The 16,611-nt window shown below is 37.5% G+C and overlaps 1 protein-coding gene across 10 annotated transcripts in view; it reads left to right on the top strand.

Moving 5' to 3' along the window:
• Window positions 1–13,302, top strand: part of SENP7 (SUMO specific peptidase 7) — a 42,581-nt gene extending 29,279 nt beyond the window's left edge. For all 10 annotated transcript variants that reach the window (XM_064410654.1, XM_064410657.1, XM_064410662.1 and 7 more), the window contains 9 exons: window positions 427–543; window positions 2,019–2,138; window positions 4,570–4,662; window positions 5,459–5,655; window positions 6,074–6,126; window positions 6,451–6,488; window positions 6,718–6,786; window positions 8,844–8,994; window positions 11,130–13,302. In XM_064410654.1, coding sequence (XP_064266724.1) covers window positions 427–543; window positions 2,019–2,138; window positions 4,570–4,662; window positions 5,459–5,655; window positions 6,074–6,126; window positions 6,451–6,488; window positions 6,718–6,786; window positions 8,844–8,994; window positions 11,130–11,267 — 976 coding nt within the window. In that variant the 3' untranslated portion in view covers window positions 11,268–13,302. The remainder of the gene's footprint in view (window positions 1–426; window positions 544–2,018; window positions 2,139–4,569; window positions 4,663–5,458; window positions 5,656–6,073; window positions 6,127–6,450; window positions 6,489–6,717; window positions 6,787–8,843; window positions 8,995–11,129) is intronic.
• Window positions 13,303–16,611: the final 3,309 nt, after the last annotated feature.

The raw sequence follows: 16,611 nt of genomic DNA on the forward strand, positions 1-16,611 counted from the left end.
GGAATTCTGTCAGAATCCATTTAAGTTTATCTTAGAAAAACTTACTGATTTAAACCAGCTTTTTATAAAATCTGAACAAAGTGTTCTTTTACTGTTCTGTCACACTCAATCTTTTTATAACCATTTGTCCTCTAGTATTTCTTCACATTCTATATAGCCATTTTTCAAATACTTTGATCAAAAATAGAAAAACAGAGTGAAGACAAAAAATAGTCTGCTTTCCAAAAGTTGTTATCAAAGTTTCAGGGTGCTTTGGGGTGATATTTGTTTTGTAACACCAAAATGTTGGAGGAGGAAATGGTAAAGTTTTGAGAACTATTGCTTTTCACAGATTTTCTAGAAAATCTTCTGCATATTAGACAGCCATATTCAGAACAATGTCATGTAAAACATTTTGTCATTGTTATGGAATTATTTGTTTTCTAGTTTAATTGTTTATCCACCTCCACCTGCAAAAGGAGGACTGGGAGTCACAAGAGAAGACCTAGAGTGCTTAGAATATGGAGAGTTTCTCAATGATGTCATCATTGATTTCTATCTTAAGTAAGTAATCTCAGCCCTTCTTGTATCCTTCACACTGTCTGGGGCGTGATGTGGATTTGAATGTTACTGGAAATGTTGGTCACTAAATACAACAATTTCAGAAGTAAGAATGTGATGAATGGGATGTTGGACTTTTTTAAAAAGCTTTTTTGTTCTTAGCAGTTTCATTTGTTTTAGTTTCATTGGTTTAATTTCATTTAATTTCACAGCCTGAAGGGCTGTGATAAAATCCAGGCAGAATAACAGGAGGAAAAAAGCTTCTTGGTGACCTTACAGAACAGAAAGTGTTAAGTAGGCAATTGAAAAAAGTAGAGGGCCTGTAGCAGTATTTTATTTACTAAGTTTGCATGAAGTGGAACATCCTCTGCTATACTGTGCAATTTCAGGTATTCTTCTGATGCAGACCTGCAGAAAGGTACACAGCTGATACATCTTGAGGAGGTTGTGCTTGGCTTAGCTACTCCAGACCATCCTGCTTAAGTGCTTGTGAAAGCAGTTTTTCAAGAACTGGCTCTGTGTCCACCAGTCCCTAAAGCTGTGGTTTATTTTCACTCTGCTGACTTAGACCTAAGAAGAATTCTGGTTCTTTTGAGGCTTGTCAGCAGGAATTACATTTTACTTGACATCCAGAGGGGTGTAAGAACTATGACCAATAGGAAGACTTGTCTAGAGGATAGGAAAGGAAAGTGTGTAACACTGTTTCAATGGGGTTTTACAGCAAAGTCCTTCCTATTTTGCTCTAAAGTAGAACTAAATAATGCATCATGGTCCTCTGAATAGCTGTAGCTTCTCAACAGAAAAGGAAGATTTAAATAAAAGAACTCAATGCAATTGTTGTAGAAATCCCTCTGCTTTTAAAATTTAAGACTTCCCACATCCTCACTTTTTATTCTGTTGCAAGCAATGCCATGTATGACTGTGTTGCCCAATTCATCAAGTGAAGCTGGAGGTACCTTATTAGGATAACTGCAATTATGAGAGCTTTGGCCTTCTAGAGTGACAGAATAAACACTGAAGCTGATGTTTATAATAAAATTATCAGCAGTGAAGTAATAGGTACTTAGCTTTCGCAAGCATAACCTGCAAAAGTGAAATTAGCAATTTAACTGACCTGTTCCATGCTTTCTGAATATGTACAAGTATAGCATTCCATAGGTTTATACTTGGTTAGGTTTTCAAGGCTCTCTTAATTGTAAGGGCTAGGTACCTAACTTTCAAAATAAAGTCAGAAGTTCGAATACTGCAGAAAAAATCAGGGACAAAAAATAACTGCATTCTTAGTAGGTGCTTGGCTGTTACACACTCTGATGTGAATAGTTAAAATAGAAAAGTTTTGTGTGATTAGTGGCTGTGACAGCAACTGATACTAAGCATAATCTGAGTATGACAAGTCACTAGAATAACTGCCCCTTTTTTTAGCAGTAACAGATCTTTTTAGAAAAAATAACTTCATAATTTGTTTTCTTCTTTGGTAGATATCTGTTACTGGAGAAAGCACCAAAACATGTTGCTGACCGTACACACATTTTTAGCAGTTTCTTCTACAAGTGCCTGACCAGGACAGAAAAAAAGTCCGAGGAGGATGTCAAAGTTTCGTAAGTTCGTTTTAGATGCCATTATGACCAGAAACAATCTTATCTATTGGTGCCACTTTGAAGTTCTGGAGATCACCTACTAATCAGCATATAAAATAGTTTTTGGTGTTTTCCACAAGATTAGTGATTAAATATTGCAACTCACAATTTAAGCATACTGGTGTTTTTCCTTAAAATCAATGTGTTTCATACTGAATATGAATGAAAGTGTTATCACCTTTGTTCAACTTTTTCTGAATATTTACTTCAGGCAATTATTTACTTGATATTTTTATCATAAATGCACAGTTTTGCAAGACATGCATAATTTAAAGAAATTATGTTACTAATGATATTTTTATATTTACCATGTATGTCATTTTACATATTGGTAAAAAATTATTGACCAATATTTTAGTAAGAAAATTTTATTGCACATTTGTTTTTTAACACATGAGCTCACTGGATTGGAGAGTTTCCCAAAAAGACATCATTAATAGCCCAGGAACTCTGTATCACATTGTGTGTCCTGCTAGCTGTGTAAAGGGTAGAAGCATTCTTAACTCACTTCCAGTTTCTTCTCAACACTGATAATTGAGAGCAAAGCCACCAACATTCATTCAATTTTCAGAGAGCCACAGAATCTGTTAGGTTGGAAAAGACCTCTAAGATAGAGTCCAACAATTATTACCCAGCACTACCAAGTCCACCACTAAACCATGACCCCAGATGCCACATCTACATGTCTTTTAAATACCCCCAGACCTGGTGACTCAGCCACTTCTATGGGCAGCCTGTTCCAGTCCTTAGAAAAGGTTTTGGTGAAGAAATTTTCCTAAGAGCTAATCTAAACCTTCCCTAGCACAACTTGAGCCTGTTGGCTCTTGTCCTGTTGCTTGTTACCGGGGAGAAGAGAATGACAGCCTGGATGGTTTTATTGAGGTGGGTGTTACAGAGATCAATAAGCATCATCATTCAGCTTAGTGAAGGCTTTTTGTTTCTCTCTGAAGTGATGTTTTTTTAATTTTGTTATCCATGAACTCCCCAGATTTTTCATTCTACTTGCAAACAAGGCCAGCTGCATAGACAGGTGTGTGTGCCATCTTGTTTAGGTGGCAGTCACTGCTGGGTGAAAGCTGTGAAGGGAAGAAAAGTAAGACTTCTGTAATATTCTCAAAGATATCCTGAAAGTCATATAACTGTGTTTGAAAGCACAGCCTTTTACAAGGCTGGACTGTCCATAATCTTCTGGAGGAACAGGAATGGAACTCTTAGTTTATCATATTTCAAGGACTGTGGCTTTTCTGGATTAGGAGACACCTTAGGAAATTCTAGTTTTGTGTTTGAGCTTAGATTCTCACCCGATGACTGCAGATGGTTAGTTGTTTCAGTGGGTTTTTGTTTTTTTTTTTATTAATGGCTAGTGACAATCCTGGCTCTTTACTGTTGTAAATTAAATGACTCTCAACAGATGTAGCTACTTAAAGACCCTTTGCTTCACTTTTCTGGATTGAAAAAGTTGCTTTTATAGGTGCTTTCCCAGGTTATAAATAGGCCTTTCCCTTTGAAATTCCCAGTGCTTCTACAGTCATGGAGCAAAGGAAGTTGGCAGCAAGTCTTCACTTAATGCTGGCCGATGCAGAGTCCTACACCAGTTTGGTTTTCCACTCCTTACTCATTTTCTCCAGTTTCTGCTACTCTGAAGTTGTGTTTCTTAATCAAAGATAAGGATGGAATCACAATGATAATATGGATGTCTGCTGAGTAGAGTGAATTTTGTTTTCATATTGAAGCAAAGTTCTGTGAAATGTTGGTTTCTATTTCAATTCACACAAACTAGGCTGAAAACATATTTTCTCTGTTTTTCCTCATTTTGTGTCCTCCTGCTTTGTCTGTAGAGCTGGAAATGAAGTGTGGTGCAGTGTTTAAATCTCAGGATTGGAGGGCACACGTTTCACCTCTGTGCTTGCTGCAGGTGTGCTGCATGACCCTGTGCAAGGCATTTAGCTTTTTCCCTTCAAAAAAGGTTGTTCAGATAGGCCTTCAAAAGTGGCATTGCCAAGCTTAATTCATGGATGTTTTAAAATTATTATAGGTCTGTATTTACACTGACTAGTGTTTAGATGAGGTTTTTGTGTTTAGTGCAGTAAATAATAATTGCAAAAAATCCATTCAAATCTATTAATAATTGTGGGTTTTTTTTTTCAAGAAGAGCTTAAAATGGTGCAGAAATGGCTCATTAGCCACTTGGCTCAATGGTGTACTGATTTATTTTTAATCTGTCTAAAATTAATAGGGAATATTAGGAAATATTTCCTGTTAATTTCAGGAAATATCTAGGGTAAATGGAAACCCACTGAAGAACTGGGGGGATGTAGGAGTGCTATTCCCTATGCTTTGCTTTAAGTGAAAGGACCAAAACCAAACAACAATTGTCATTTGTTTTTTTCAGAGCGGCACAGAGAAGACACAGAAGAGTAAGAACATGGACTCGCAATATAAATATCTTCAATAAAGATTATATCTTTGTGCCTGTGAATGAGGAGTAAGTCTATGTTTTCAACACATTTTCTGTTATTTGAAGATTTCAGTGAATGTTGTGGTGGTAAAAATTTATGGCTGATCATTGTCTGTGATAGATTAGATTTTGAAGAAATAACACATGTGGAATGAGTCATTTTTGAAAACTGTTCAAAAGATTAAATGTTTATTCAGCTGTCAACTTTGTACCTTTGGTATTTGTTTTACTGAAAATTGCTGTTAGGTATTTTCAGACTAATTTGTGTCATCATGATGGTTCCTGTGCACTTCAGTAATATTTCTATAAAGAAATCACAGGAACTCGTATTGTCAGTAGATAAAAGTAGAACTTCCATAATCTGTGCCTTGGTCTGGTTAAATAACTGACGTGTACTTGGAAACTCCTGTAAAACTGAATCATTCTTGAAAGGTACATAATGGAAAACAGCCGTGGAAAGGTGCCACACCTTCAGCTATATTCAAAACTGGGATCACCATCACTGATTATTAGTATTTTTTTATTTTGGATTTTAGTTGAAGTGTGGAATGGGTGCCCAAACACTGATAAATTGCTGTGGCGGGTTTCTTTGGGTCATTAAAGGAATTGATACTTATTTTTGCTGTTATGCCACAATGCAAAGTAAAAAATGAGGGAGAGGATTAGTATGAGATGCCATGAAAAGAACATGGCCATGATGGCTGTGTGTCACAGAACAGTTGTCCATGAGCTCTCAATATTATAAAAGCTTTTCATAGCCTTTTCAGAACCAAATGTTACAGAACTCTGACATCTTTTCTTCCCTCTCCTCATTGCTGGGCAGGTCCCACTGGTACATGGCAGTGATCTGTTTTCCTTGGTTAGAAGAAGCTGTGTATGAGGAGTGTCCCCAGCAGAATTCATTATCCCACCGACCTCAGCAGTCTCCAGTGGAGCCAGAGAGTGAGAACAGCAGAGCTGGCTCAGTGCTCTTAAGGGATGAGGAAGAGGCGGATGGTAACAGAACTTTATTCTATAAAGGTATGTAATCTAGGAGAAAGTTATGTCAAGCCATGAATAATTCTAAGTGTCTTTGTCCTTGAAGGAGAGAAATTATGTGAAAGATGATTTCTAAAACTTCCAGACTGATGTAGTATGTTTTTATGTACTCATGTGTAGTAAGGACTGCAAGTTCTCTGCAACTCTGGAAAATATTGGAAGAGACATGGAAAATCAGGGATGATTGGAAAGTTGTTTGGTTTTAGTAGGAATTTTATCAGGAGGGAAGACCTTTGGTAACTCTGTTTCAGGATTTAGAAGGGAGTGTTAAAAATTGGTTTATAAATTAGTTACTTTCATATTTGAAAGTATTTGAATACTAATAATCATGTACTTGAAAATAAAAATACTTTGCTTAGGCATTATTTTCTTAATTTTTTTATTTGTTCTTTCCTACTAGGTGGCAATGAAATTGCTGCTTCTGCTTCAGTTCTGTATTCAGCTATTTCTAAAGTAAGTGCATTTTTGTATTGACAGAGAAACCATATTGCTGAGTTTCTGAAGGCTGTGAGACTTGACCAAGGGATATTACATCATCTTTTTTGCAGTAGTTATTGATGTTTGCATAGCCTGCAGCATGTGCAAGGCATTTTGAATTAGCATTGTCCTCCTGTGCTTACCTATTTGCTCTGCTACGATTTCACCTGTTTTTAAAATTGATTTATCAGTTTCTACTTTTCTGAAATGAGACCTTTTCTAACTTTAAATGTATGAACATCTTTGAGTCTATAATTGATGTTGGTTTAAGATTTATTTTTATTTTTTCTTTTGTCTCAGATCTCCCTAAGTAATTCCAAAAAGCAGATTTGTAAAAGGTATGCTTCTGTTTTCTTTCTAATATTGTAAGACTAAATTATGCAATTCTGTAGTAATTCAGGTATTTCCATAAAACCACAGCTATAGCTACTTGTCGATTTTTACCATGCTGGTTAAAATATTAATTCTTTTGGCTAGGCTGTATGCAAACAAAGTACTTCCTTCAGTGGTGTTGGTGATGAAAGACTGCAATGACTTGTTTTTGTTTTTTTTTTTTTTTGTGTACAGGCCTTGTATACTCATCTTGGATTCCTTGAAAGCGTGTTCTGTGCAGAAAACTGTTCAGGTTTTGCGAGAGTAAGTAACTATAGCTTCTGTCTTTTAGCAATAAATGCTGCTGCTCATATTTCTATATACAAAGTACTTTTGTCTAGAAAGGTGTATATTTCTAATGCTGTAGGAAAATCTATGAAGAGTCATGACTAAGGAAACTGTAATTATAATACAGAGGCTTCTGTGAAAAGCTTGTCTATGTTCTGCAGCCCGCAAATGATGGAAAACTTTAAAGTGGAGTGTGGAGAAAAAAGAAAAATAGAGAGGGTTTTGCTGGTGTTTTTGTGGGGGGAGGATTTATCCAATCTAGTCTAGTAACTGAAGATGTTTTTAAGGGTAGAAAAACATTTAAGATTAATATTTTGGAATCTGAACAATAATTGTCTAGAGGACTGTGGTTCATTTTTTTGATGACACAGAATTAGTGTTAAATCCACTCCTATGTACAAAAATGCAGAAACTAGAACTGGAGCTGTCTCAAAGCTTGATGTGTCAGTAGAGTTATAGTGGAATGATATTTGTTTAGAAAAGTGTAAAAATATATTCCATTTTTTATGTGATCAGTATGTAGATATAGGAAGAATGTAATGAATGTAATAAAAACTTTGAGTACTTTTACACACTCCTAATGACTTCAATGTCTATCAACAACTTTTAAGAAAATTGTTAAATATGTGAAGCTAAATGTAGTTGTTCTTTCTGTCTATTCTCTGTGCTATTCCTTTCACTGAAAAGTGCAAAAATTTGTAAACTAAATAACACCACCTTCTTGTAAAAGTAAATTCTTCAAAATGCTATGTAAAGTTTTTATGAAACCATCTTTAAATAGAGAACCTCCCTGCCATGTGTCTTGGGATAAAGAATGAAATATTAACTTCTATTTATTTATTTATTGATAAAATCTCTGTGGGATGTATTATTTTAGTGCACTATTCTTTGAGCTACTCCTGAGGTTGAAATTCCAGTGTGGTTTCTTGGAGTTTAGAGAGATGTCACAAAAAGTCAGAAAACAAGTGGAGACCTATGGAGTTGTGAGATAAGGGGAGTTTGGGAAGCAAACCTCTTATTCCTTCAGTTTCCAGTTGCACCTTGGAAACAAAAGTTTAAAGAAACTGATACAGGGATTCTATGACATCTTCTTTTCCCTGAGTTGATTTTGTGTTTTGGGCAGTTGTCAGGCTCAAACAAATGAATTAGGAAGTCTACAGTAATGGATTCTTGTAGTTTCTAGAAAGCGTGCTTCACTGAAATGTCTTCATCTTTGAATTGTTTCATATTTGGTGCCTTTTCACAGTTGCCATTTTCTCCAAAAGCTGTTTAAGTGTTCTATACGTATTTTTATTCTCATGACTGCAAGGACTTGGGACTTTTAGAAATCAAACACAAGATCTGGCTTAATGCATATATTTATTCTCTTAAGTCAGACCTTATGTTTGCTTTTCAGAAGCCCTTAGACTTTGTAAGTCTAGCTATAGCCAGGAGAAAAATATAGGTAACTCCTGCCTTTGAAAACCAGACCCTTAGGTTTTCTATCCCATCCCTAAAATCAGCTGCCAGCCCTGAATGTGGAGTCAGTGAGTTGCTACTGAACACGAGAACAATAGAAAAACCTGATATCAAATAAATCCTAATCACTGTAGAAAAGCTTTCCGAAGGTTTTCATCAAGTCTTTAAATACTTTGTGCACTGTTAGATTGCAAGGGTGATGTTGGTGCAATTGTTACTGAAGTTTTTTGTAAGGTGAGGTTTAAGGGGGCTTTAATGGTTTGCTTAGGTTGAAAAAGCACTGCTGGCTTCTTAGAATGAACCTGGGAATAATGTCTGATAGCCAAGAAAATTATTCCTTTAGTTAAGTTATAAAAATGCCCTGGTATCCTAATAGCTTGTAGAAACTCTGCATGAGTAGCTGATTTTAAATTACATCATGCATATTTGTTTTGTATATTGCCTATTATGTGGTGGGAATGCCTCTGAGTGCAATAGAATATTGCATATTTGGAACAATGTTGAGTAGTGGCCCAAAAGGTATTGAGCTTGGGAGTTATTCCTCAAGTATTTCCACTGTTTGCTTTCTTTTGTAGGTACCTTGAAGTGGAATGGGAAGCTAAACGAAAAACGCATCGGGAATTCAATAAATCAACAATGATTGACCTCTGTCCCAGAGTGCCTAAACAAGACAACAGCAGTGATTGTGGGGTCTATTTGCTGCAGTATGTGGAAAGCTTCTTCCAGGTACAAAGGCAAACTACCTTCCTCTTTCCCCCAAATTATCTTAAACCACAAAAACCCATTTTCAGAGTAAAATAGCCAGACACAGAAAAGCTGTCAAGTGTCTAAAGTGTCAAAACCATTTGAGAAAGAGGAGATGAAATCCATTCTTAAGTAATGGCCGGGGTCTTTCTGTCTGGTGTCTCATATGTGTCTATCCTCAAGTGCTTCTGACCTTGTAGGTTAGTGTTGCTTTTATATTGATGCATGCAGTATCCCTGTCTACTTGTGTGTATTTGGAGCCTTTTGGTGTGTGCTCTGCTGCCCTACAGATGTTAAAAAAGTATCTTTTCATCTCTTCTTGCGGTATCTAAAACTTCGTCAGCTTGTGCATTGGTCTTTAAGTGGCTATGCAGGCACCAGTTTCTGTAGAGAGAGGGAGGTGGCAATTGTTAAAAGGGAATGTGTAGAGCTAAGGGAGCCTCTTTTTCTTTTCCAGCACATACATTTAAATATCTGCAGATCCTGGGCTTCAGGCACTGTTTTCTAGAGTGTCCCAAGTCTTCCTCGCTCTGACTAGCACACTGCCCTTTTTTCTGTCCTTTCCATGCCTCTGCTTGTTTGGTGCTTGATGCGTGTGGTTTGCCTTCTCTGAGATTCCTGTGCATGCAGAGCCTTGTGTGAGGCCTTGGGCAGTGGGCAGGCTTTCCTGCTGTGGGAGAACAGATTGCCATTCCAAAGCAGCTGTACACAGGTACACCCACTGGGGGAGGGTGGGGAGATTGGAGCTCTGTGTGCAGATGCAGGCTGTGATCTTGTCCAGGTCCTGGGATTGTTGTTGGATACATCATGTGGGATGTACGTCCATAGTAGGAATGCTATGGATGGGTATGGGCTCTTTGGAAAGCACAGGCACAGAGCACAAGGAGGTAGAGTTGTCCTTTGTGTGAGTCAGCTGGAATGCATGGATTTATGCCTAGGGCTGGGTGAGGAGCCATCTGAGAGGTTCTGAGTAGTGCCTAAAAGAGCAGAGCACCATGGGTGACATAGCTGTGGGTGTCTGCTGTCGGCCAAGAACAACAAGGGCACGAGGCCCCTTTGGACAGGTAAAAGCAACCTCATATTCACAGATCCTGGACCCTTGGGGTGACTTGGGATGACAGCTTCCTGGAGAGTTCCTGACCTGAGCGACAGGGGACCCAATGAGAAGAGGTGCTCTGCTGGAAGCCAGGAAGGTGTGGTTGGGGATACAAAACTCCAGAAGTTCAATCCCCAGCCATTCTGTGGTTCTCTAATAGGTTGTGCTCTTATGTAGGTTACCAACTTACCAAGGCTTTTGAACTGCCCATTCTCTAACAAGGTGGGGGTCTTCTTCTTGAAGAAGCAAGGCTTGGGACAAGGTGTTTGTAACTTGTCCTAAAGATGTCAGGACTCATGGACTGCAAACCATGATGTGTTCTTTAGTTTACAGTTTCAATTTATTGTATATTTACTTTATTCAAAGGAAGGAGGAGGTGAAATGGCAAAAGAGTGAAGAGGGAAAGAAGAAAAAAAATTGGTTTTGGCAAATCAGATGGGATGTTGTGGTCTTAACTAGCCAATCTGCCAGCACCTCTCAGCTATTTTGTTTTGCTATCCTCTTTTGTTCCAAATTCTCCCCTTCTCATGTCCTGCTAAAACCGTTATCAGTATTATTTTTTGTTGTCTTCTGTCAGAAGACTTGCTCATGACAGAAAAAACACATGCTTGAGACAACAAAATCTCAGGATGCTCAACCGCAGTATGCTTGATTCTTTGCTATAGTGTGATTGTAATTATGTGTTTGGTGACTAAAATGCATCTGTCCCTTGTTAGATATCAAAAGTATGGCTACTTTGTTAAAATACATGAAATTTGCCTTTAATATGTGTTGATACTGATGTATCTTTAAGAGAAGTGATGATAACCTGTTTGGTGTTTACCACGAGTACCTTTTGGCAAGGGCACATTTATGTGTGATTATGGTGAAGGAACTGCAATTTGACTTCGAAGGCTGGCAGTCTTGTATGGAAACTTGTTTGTGCCTCCTTGATCTCAGCAGCAGTGGAAGGGTTTGAAATTCATTCTGAAGGTTGTGTTAGGAAATGAATTCCATAAATTATTCCTTTTTGTCTTACCAGAATCCCATAGTTAATTTTGAACAACCACTGCATCTGGAGAATTGGTTCCCTCGTCAGCTGATCAGAAACAAAAGAGAAGAAATTCGAGACCTGATCTTGCAACTGCACTTTCAACAGCAGAGTGGCAGCAACAGCTAATATATCTAATTGGGAAGTCCTGGCAAAGGACACTGCTGTATAAAATAACTGGAACTCTGCTTAGTGATGTTTGGTCTCTCCCTGCCTTGCAGAGAAGAAAAAAATAATAAGGCACAAGGAGTACTTTTTGTTCAGCATGTATTTATTTAAAGATTCTTTTTCACTGGTGTTGTGTGGTCTTAAGATGCTGGAAGGGGGAAAGGAGAAGGTTGTAGATAAGAATGTAAATATGTAAGTTAAAGCTAATGCATATGGATTGCTAGTTGATTCTTGGAATATGAAAGCTGCTTACAGGTATATGCCTCAAGGATATAAAAAATACTTTTCATCTTTTGGAGCCTGTTCTTTATAATTCTGTATGGACAGGGATGGTCATGTAGGAGTCAGGCCTGAAGACAGGATCTGGATCTTGTATTATGTCTCTTGATTTGCAGCTGATACAGATAGAATGAATACTATGTATTTTCTTACTTTAAGAATTTAATGTTGACTCTCTTTAGAGATGTATTTTTTGTTTTGTTTCTGGTTAAATACAGAAGTAATCTGCATGTGTCAGAAAATTCTGCCAAGATTTGAGGCTCATGAGTTTTGATGATTTTTTTTTTAAACTAATTTTCCCCCTTCCTAACATTTTCATAAAAGTGTGTTTCTACAAATGGAAGACATTTGTTTGAGAGTGACTGTTGAAATATATCAATGTCGGGAGTGTATTTTCTTTTAAGTTTTTTTTTTTCTTTTCAGATTTTAGAAGCAAACTTGCTCTCAAAGTACATACCAATACAGTACATGTAGGCAGTAGATTTTTAATGCTGTTCACCTGATTTTGGGGAATAATTCCTACAAATCTTAAGGCATCACCTGTATTAGCAAGGCAAGCAGGCTGTAGCTTAACAACCTCAAAAGTCTGAAGTGTTTTATTGAAAAATAAGGTCATTAAGATATGTGATTTACATAGAAGACAAACGGGATTTTTACCTTGCTTAGGAGAATTGAGTAAAGATGACTGAATATTGAGTGTTTGAACTCGGACTTGATTTGATAAACTAGCACAAGTTCATCATTGTCCTAATTTGTATTTATGTAGGTTTTCCTTGAACAGTGATCACATTTTGATGTGTGCAGTTTTTTCTGTACTCACTGCACGTTAGAAGGTGACTGTTCTAAAAGGATGCTTTCTGCTGTTCCCCACTGTAAATTTATTGTCATCTTACCCTTCAGAAAGACCGTGTGTCAGATAACCACCAAAACCACTTGTGTCATAAAATAGTCTACAAAACCAGAGCTCTTAAAGCTGGAAATACAACGGAGAGTTAAAATAAAAATTGAGGGCAACCCAAGGATGTGAGCATCTTTGTCACTGGAGAATTCTCAGGGCCCCTTCCCTCAAGACAGCTCAGAAACCTGGCTTCTGGAAATTCCAGTTATTATTTCAGGTTCTGTACAGTCATCCAACACCCCTGCACTCCCCCTTATTTGTTTCTCAAACCAGGAAGCATTCTTTCTCGGGGGGAGAGAATTTTAAACCATTTGCTGCGCACAGCTACCTTCTGTAGCTGTGCTGTGAGCAGCCTTGTGCAATCACTGAATGTTTTTTGTCTTTGTTTCTAGTTTAATTCTGTAGTTTTGCACTACCCCTTTTTTCCCTGCCTCCCAACATCTTTCTCTCACATCCCAGAGTTGTGTCTTTCAGCACCAAAATCGCAACGCCAGCATTGCTTACAAGAATAATCTGTGTATTTATTGTAAAACAAAAGATACAATGCAGAAGTATGTTCCCCTTCTCTTTCTTAATCAAATAATATTTTCAGTGTTCCCTTATGAAAAACAATTTGGACTTTTTCTTATGGTAAAGTTAGGTTTTAGCACCAAGCAATTTGTTCTTTTTTAGATTGACTGGTTTATAGATATTTAAAAGCAAAATAATGTATGCAATTTTCTAAATTGATTTTATAACACAAAAGGATTGCCTTTTTAGATTTCTTATATATGTGCTATGAGAATGCCGATGCATTTGATATTAAAAATATCTCCAGAAGTTGCTGACTGTGGTTGTTGCCATTCTTTTCCCAGCTGCTACAGTTAACCCACAAGTTCATTATAACCTAGGCCATCTGACTGCTTTTAAGGTACATACACAGTACTGTGTCTTAACCCAAAAGTCTCACCCAGTGGTTATGGGACCAGCAGCCACCACCCACCCCCTTTCCTGCCATTTGCATTTACCAGGTATGTGGTAAATGCTAGGAAGTGTTTCTATGGAAGAAGCTATACTCCAGGTATCTTCATGCTTCCTTTTTACTCACTGGAACTCCCCAAAGTTAACTATTTAACCAGACTGACACAAACCTTTTTGCACATCTCATGTATTTCTATTTCCTGTATAAAGCCCTGTTTAACTGAAAGAGTGGAGTGACAGAGTATTTCAAAGCAAACTAGTCTCTGTAAGGCTCTTTACCCTAGCCAGTGTAATTTTTGTTTTAAGGCAATCAGTTGTACCCAAATGTTTGGTTTCTTTAAAAGAAACTGCTGCATTCTGTCTGTGGGATCAGAAAATCACTTCCATGAAGACATCAGAGTCATGGAGATCTGTTTATGGTACTGCACAACACAAGAAGCAAGGTAGAAGAGAAGTAACTTGTAGGAAGTAAATCTTCCAGGAAAAATCTAATAATAGACACTTAATTTTCATTAAGAACTGGGAAAGCGAATCTGCAAGTAGTTTTTTTGGAGTTTTTACTCATTTAAGTATGAGGGGACTGCTGTGTTTTAGCAATGGAACTGCAGGCATGGATTAATTGCAGTTCATCTGGGCTTTTGTGGTCCTCACCTCCTGGAACTTGACCCTGAGCTGAGCTTGCAGTGGAAGTACTACACCTTAGAAAATAATAAAAACTTGAGAGCCACAGTAGTAATGCTTTCATCTTAGTTTAGGACAGATTAGATCTTCGATTAGGACAGAGAAGCAGAATACTTCTTCTGGCACCCATCCCTGACCCAACAAAAAAAGAAACCCGAACAAGCAAAAAGAAAACTGCTTTCCAGATGGAAAAGCAGGAATTGCTTGTAGTATGAGACTTGAAGAGTCTCAGAATTGAAAATGTGTTGAATAAAACCAAGACTGACAGTAACAATTCTGCCGAACCAAACTGAAGTTCAAAGAGGAAATTGAAGTTGGAAATTGAAGTTCAAAGAGGAGCACAGACACTGGGGTCATCTTTGACTATTGAACAAGGTAAGACGTTTCTGGTCAGCAGCTTAGAAAAGAAGGAATGCTGGGAATAGGTTTACATTACATGGACAGCATTGATAAGTGTGAGATTAATTTGGTTGACCTCACTTCCTAAGTCTTCTGCTGAAAATACTTTATGATGCTGTATGATGGAAGAGGTGGCAGTACAACAGGGTACGGTGGGCTGCATTTCATCAGCTGGAAGTTTAAACAGCCTCAGAACTTGTTTATTCTTGGGAGGTGTTCACCAGAGAACTCTCCAGGAGCACAAGCGAAAAGTGACAATGGTGAACGCCTGGTCACAGCAACCACAGAAACTGAACAAGTGAAAAGGTTTTGTCTAACCTAATTGTCTCTGCTAAACTGACTGGGATTTTGTTGGTGAATCCTGTCAAATGCCATAAAGCCATCTTTTTTGTACAGTCGGGGAGACAATTTAGATTCTGGATAGTAAACTCATGAGTTTGGAGATAGCAGGTATTAGCCATGGTGTGGCTCTTTAGTAGAGGCATTTTCATTAATGTAATCCTTTATTTGACATTTTTTTTAGTTACAGGTAGATTCAGCTTTTTGAATAACTTGCATTTGAAAACCAGGGGCATCATTTAGAATGGTATGTGTTTTGTAGCAGTATTTCAGTGAGCACTGCTCTGTAGAGAACTGTAATTCAGCTAATCACATTTGCTATATGAAAATATGTTTCTTCTCAGAAATGAAAACTGTCAGAAAACTGTCTTTATTTTTGGAGGTACTGGGATGACTTGGTGTGTTGTGTCATTAGAATTACACTCCCTTTTTTTTCTCATTCAACAAGAGTGCTTTGCTTGAATACTTTTGAACAGATAAAACTTGGATGCTGAAAATAAAGAATTATATATGTTCTGATACAAAGTGTTACTGTAAAGGCTGTTGTCAAGTCAAGGAAGGAGTTAATTTTCCACTATTATTTTGGAAATCTATTGCAAGTGTTGTTTTGCTTATTTTAAGAAACTTTAAAAGATTATGCTTTTATATATGCCTTTTGCTATAATAAATGTAGGAGATTTTCAGCTGTTCCAAGTCTACATTTCAGTGCTGAAATCACTTGAATATAAAATTGATAGCAAACTAATATGAATAGAACTGAATTTATACTTTTAAAGTATTTTATTTCACAGAAGCTGACATAACCACACCATAGAAAACAAATTTTGACAGAGATGTTTTTTATAGTCTTCACATTGTGAGTGCCTTTGAGTACTTTGACGAAAGAAACAACAATACTGTAAATCTAAAAAACTCCAAGAAAACTTTTAACTGGGTTTCATATTTTTAATGTAGTATGTGTGCTCTGTAAAGAGATTAGTTGTCACGTGTTCTGGAGGTAAGATACCTTTTGCCCTTATTAAGCATGTGTAGTGTTTCTAACCTTGATCCAATTGCATTTGTGCAGGGTAATGCGAGCAAAAACATTCATGGTACTGAAAGCATGAGTTTCTGTAGAGGATAAAAAAAAAAAGCTGGTCTGTGTTGGATACAGGATCATAGTAAAGATATCCAAGCTAGCCTCAGAAGCTGCTGTCTCTACCCAGACAAGCTGAACAGGACTTTGAAACAGCTCCTGGGCACCAGTGCAGTGTTGTCGCTGTGCTGTTCCATGTATAGCTCCAGCATAGTGCTGCCAGCATCATGGTTAGCTTGGCAGAGCCAGACTAGGTCTGCAGTGATGGTTTGATAGATCCAAAATGTCTGATTCTAAGAAAACTGGGGGTGTTCAAGCAGCTCAGTGGTTAAGCTTTAAGTGTAATTTAATAATTTTGGGCGGAGAGGGGAGAACCAAAGAAAGTATGTTGCTGTTTTCAAAAATATAAGCTAGAGTCTGTTAGATGTCAGAGACAGCATAAAAACAAAGGTAATTTTATTTGATTCCTGTGAGTGTTGTATGTGTAATACTGCTGATAATTCCTGATATGTGAATTGCTGGCAGTTCAGTAGAACAGCTGGAAGAGAGAAGTGAGCATTGTACTGCCTAAGGAGCTCTGTGTAAAAGCTTTGCAGGCAGAGACCTGGGAATCCAGCTTTAAAATACTTATACAAAACCAGTACCAAAAATAGTCACTTTAGTCAACCTGGGAG

Source organism: Passer domesticus, chromosome 2, assembly GCF_036417665.1.
Source record: "Passer domesticus isolate bPasDom1 chromosome 2, bPasDom1.hap1, whole genome shotgun sequence".
Classification (NCBI taxonomy): domain Eukaryota; kingdom Metazoa; phylum Chordata; class Aves; order Passeriformes; family Passeridae; genus Passer; species Passer domesticus.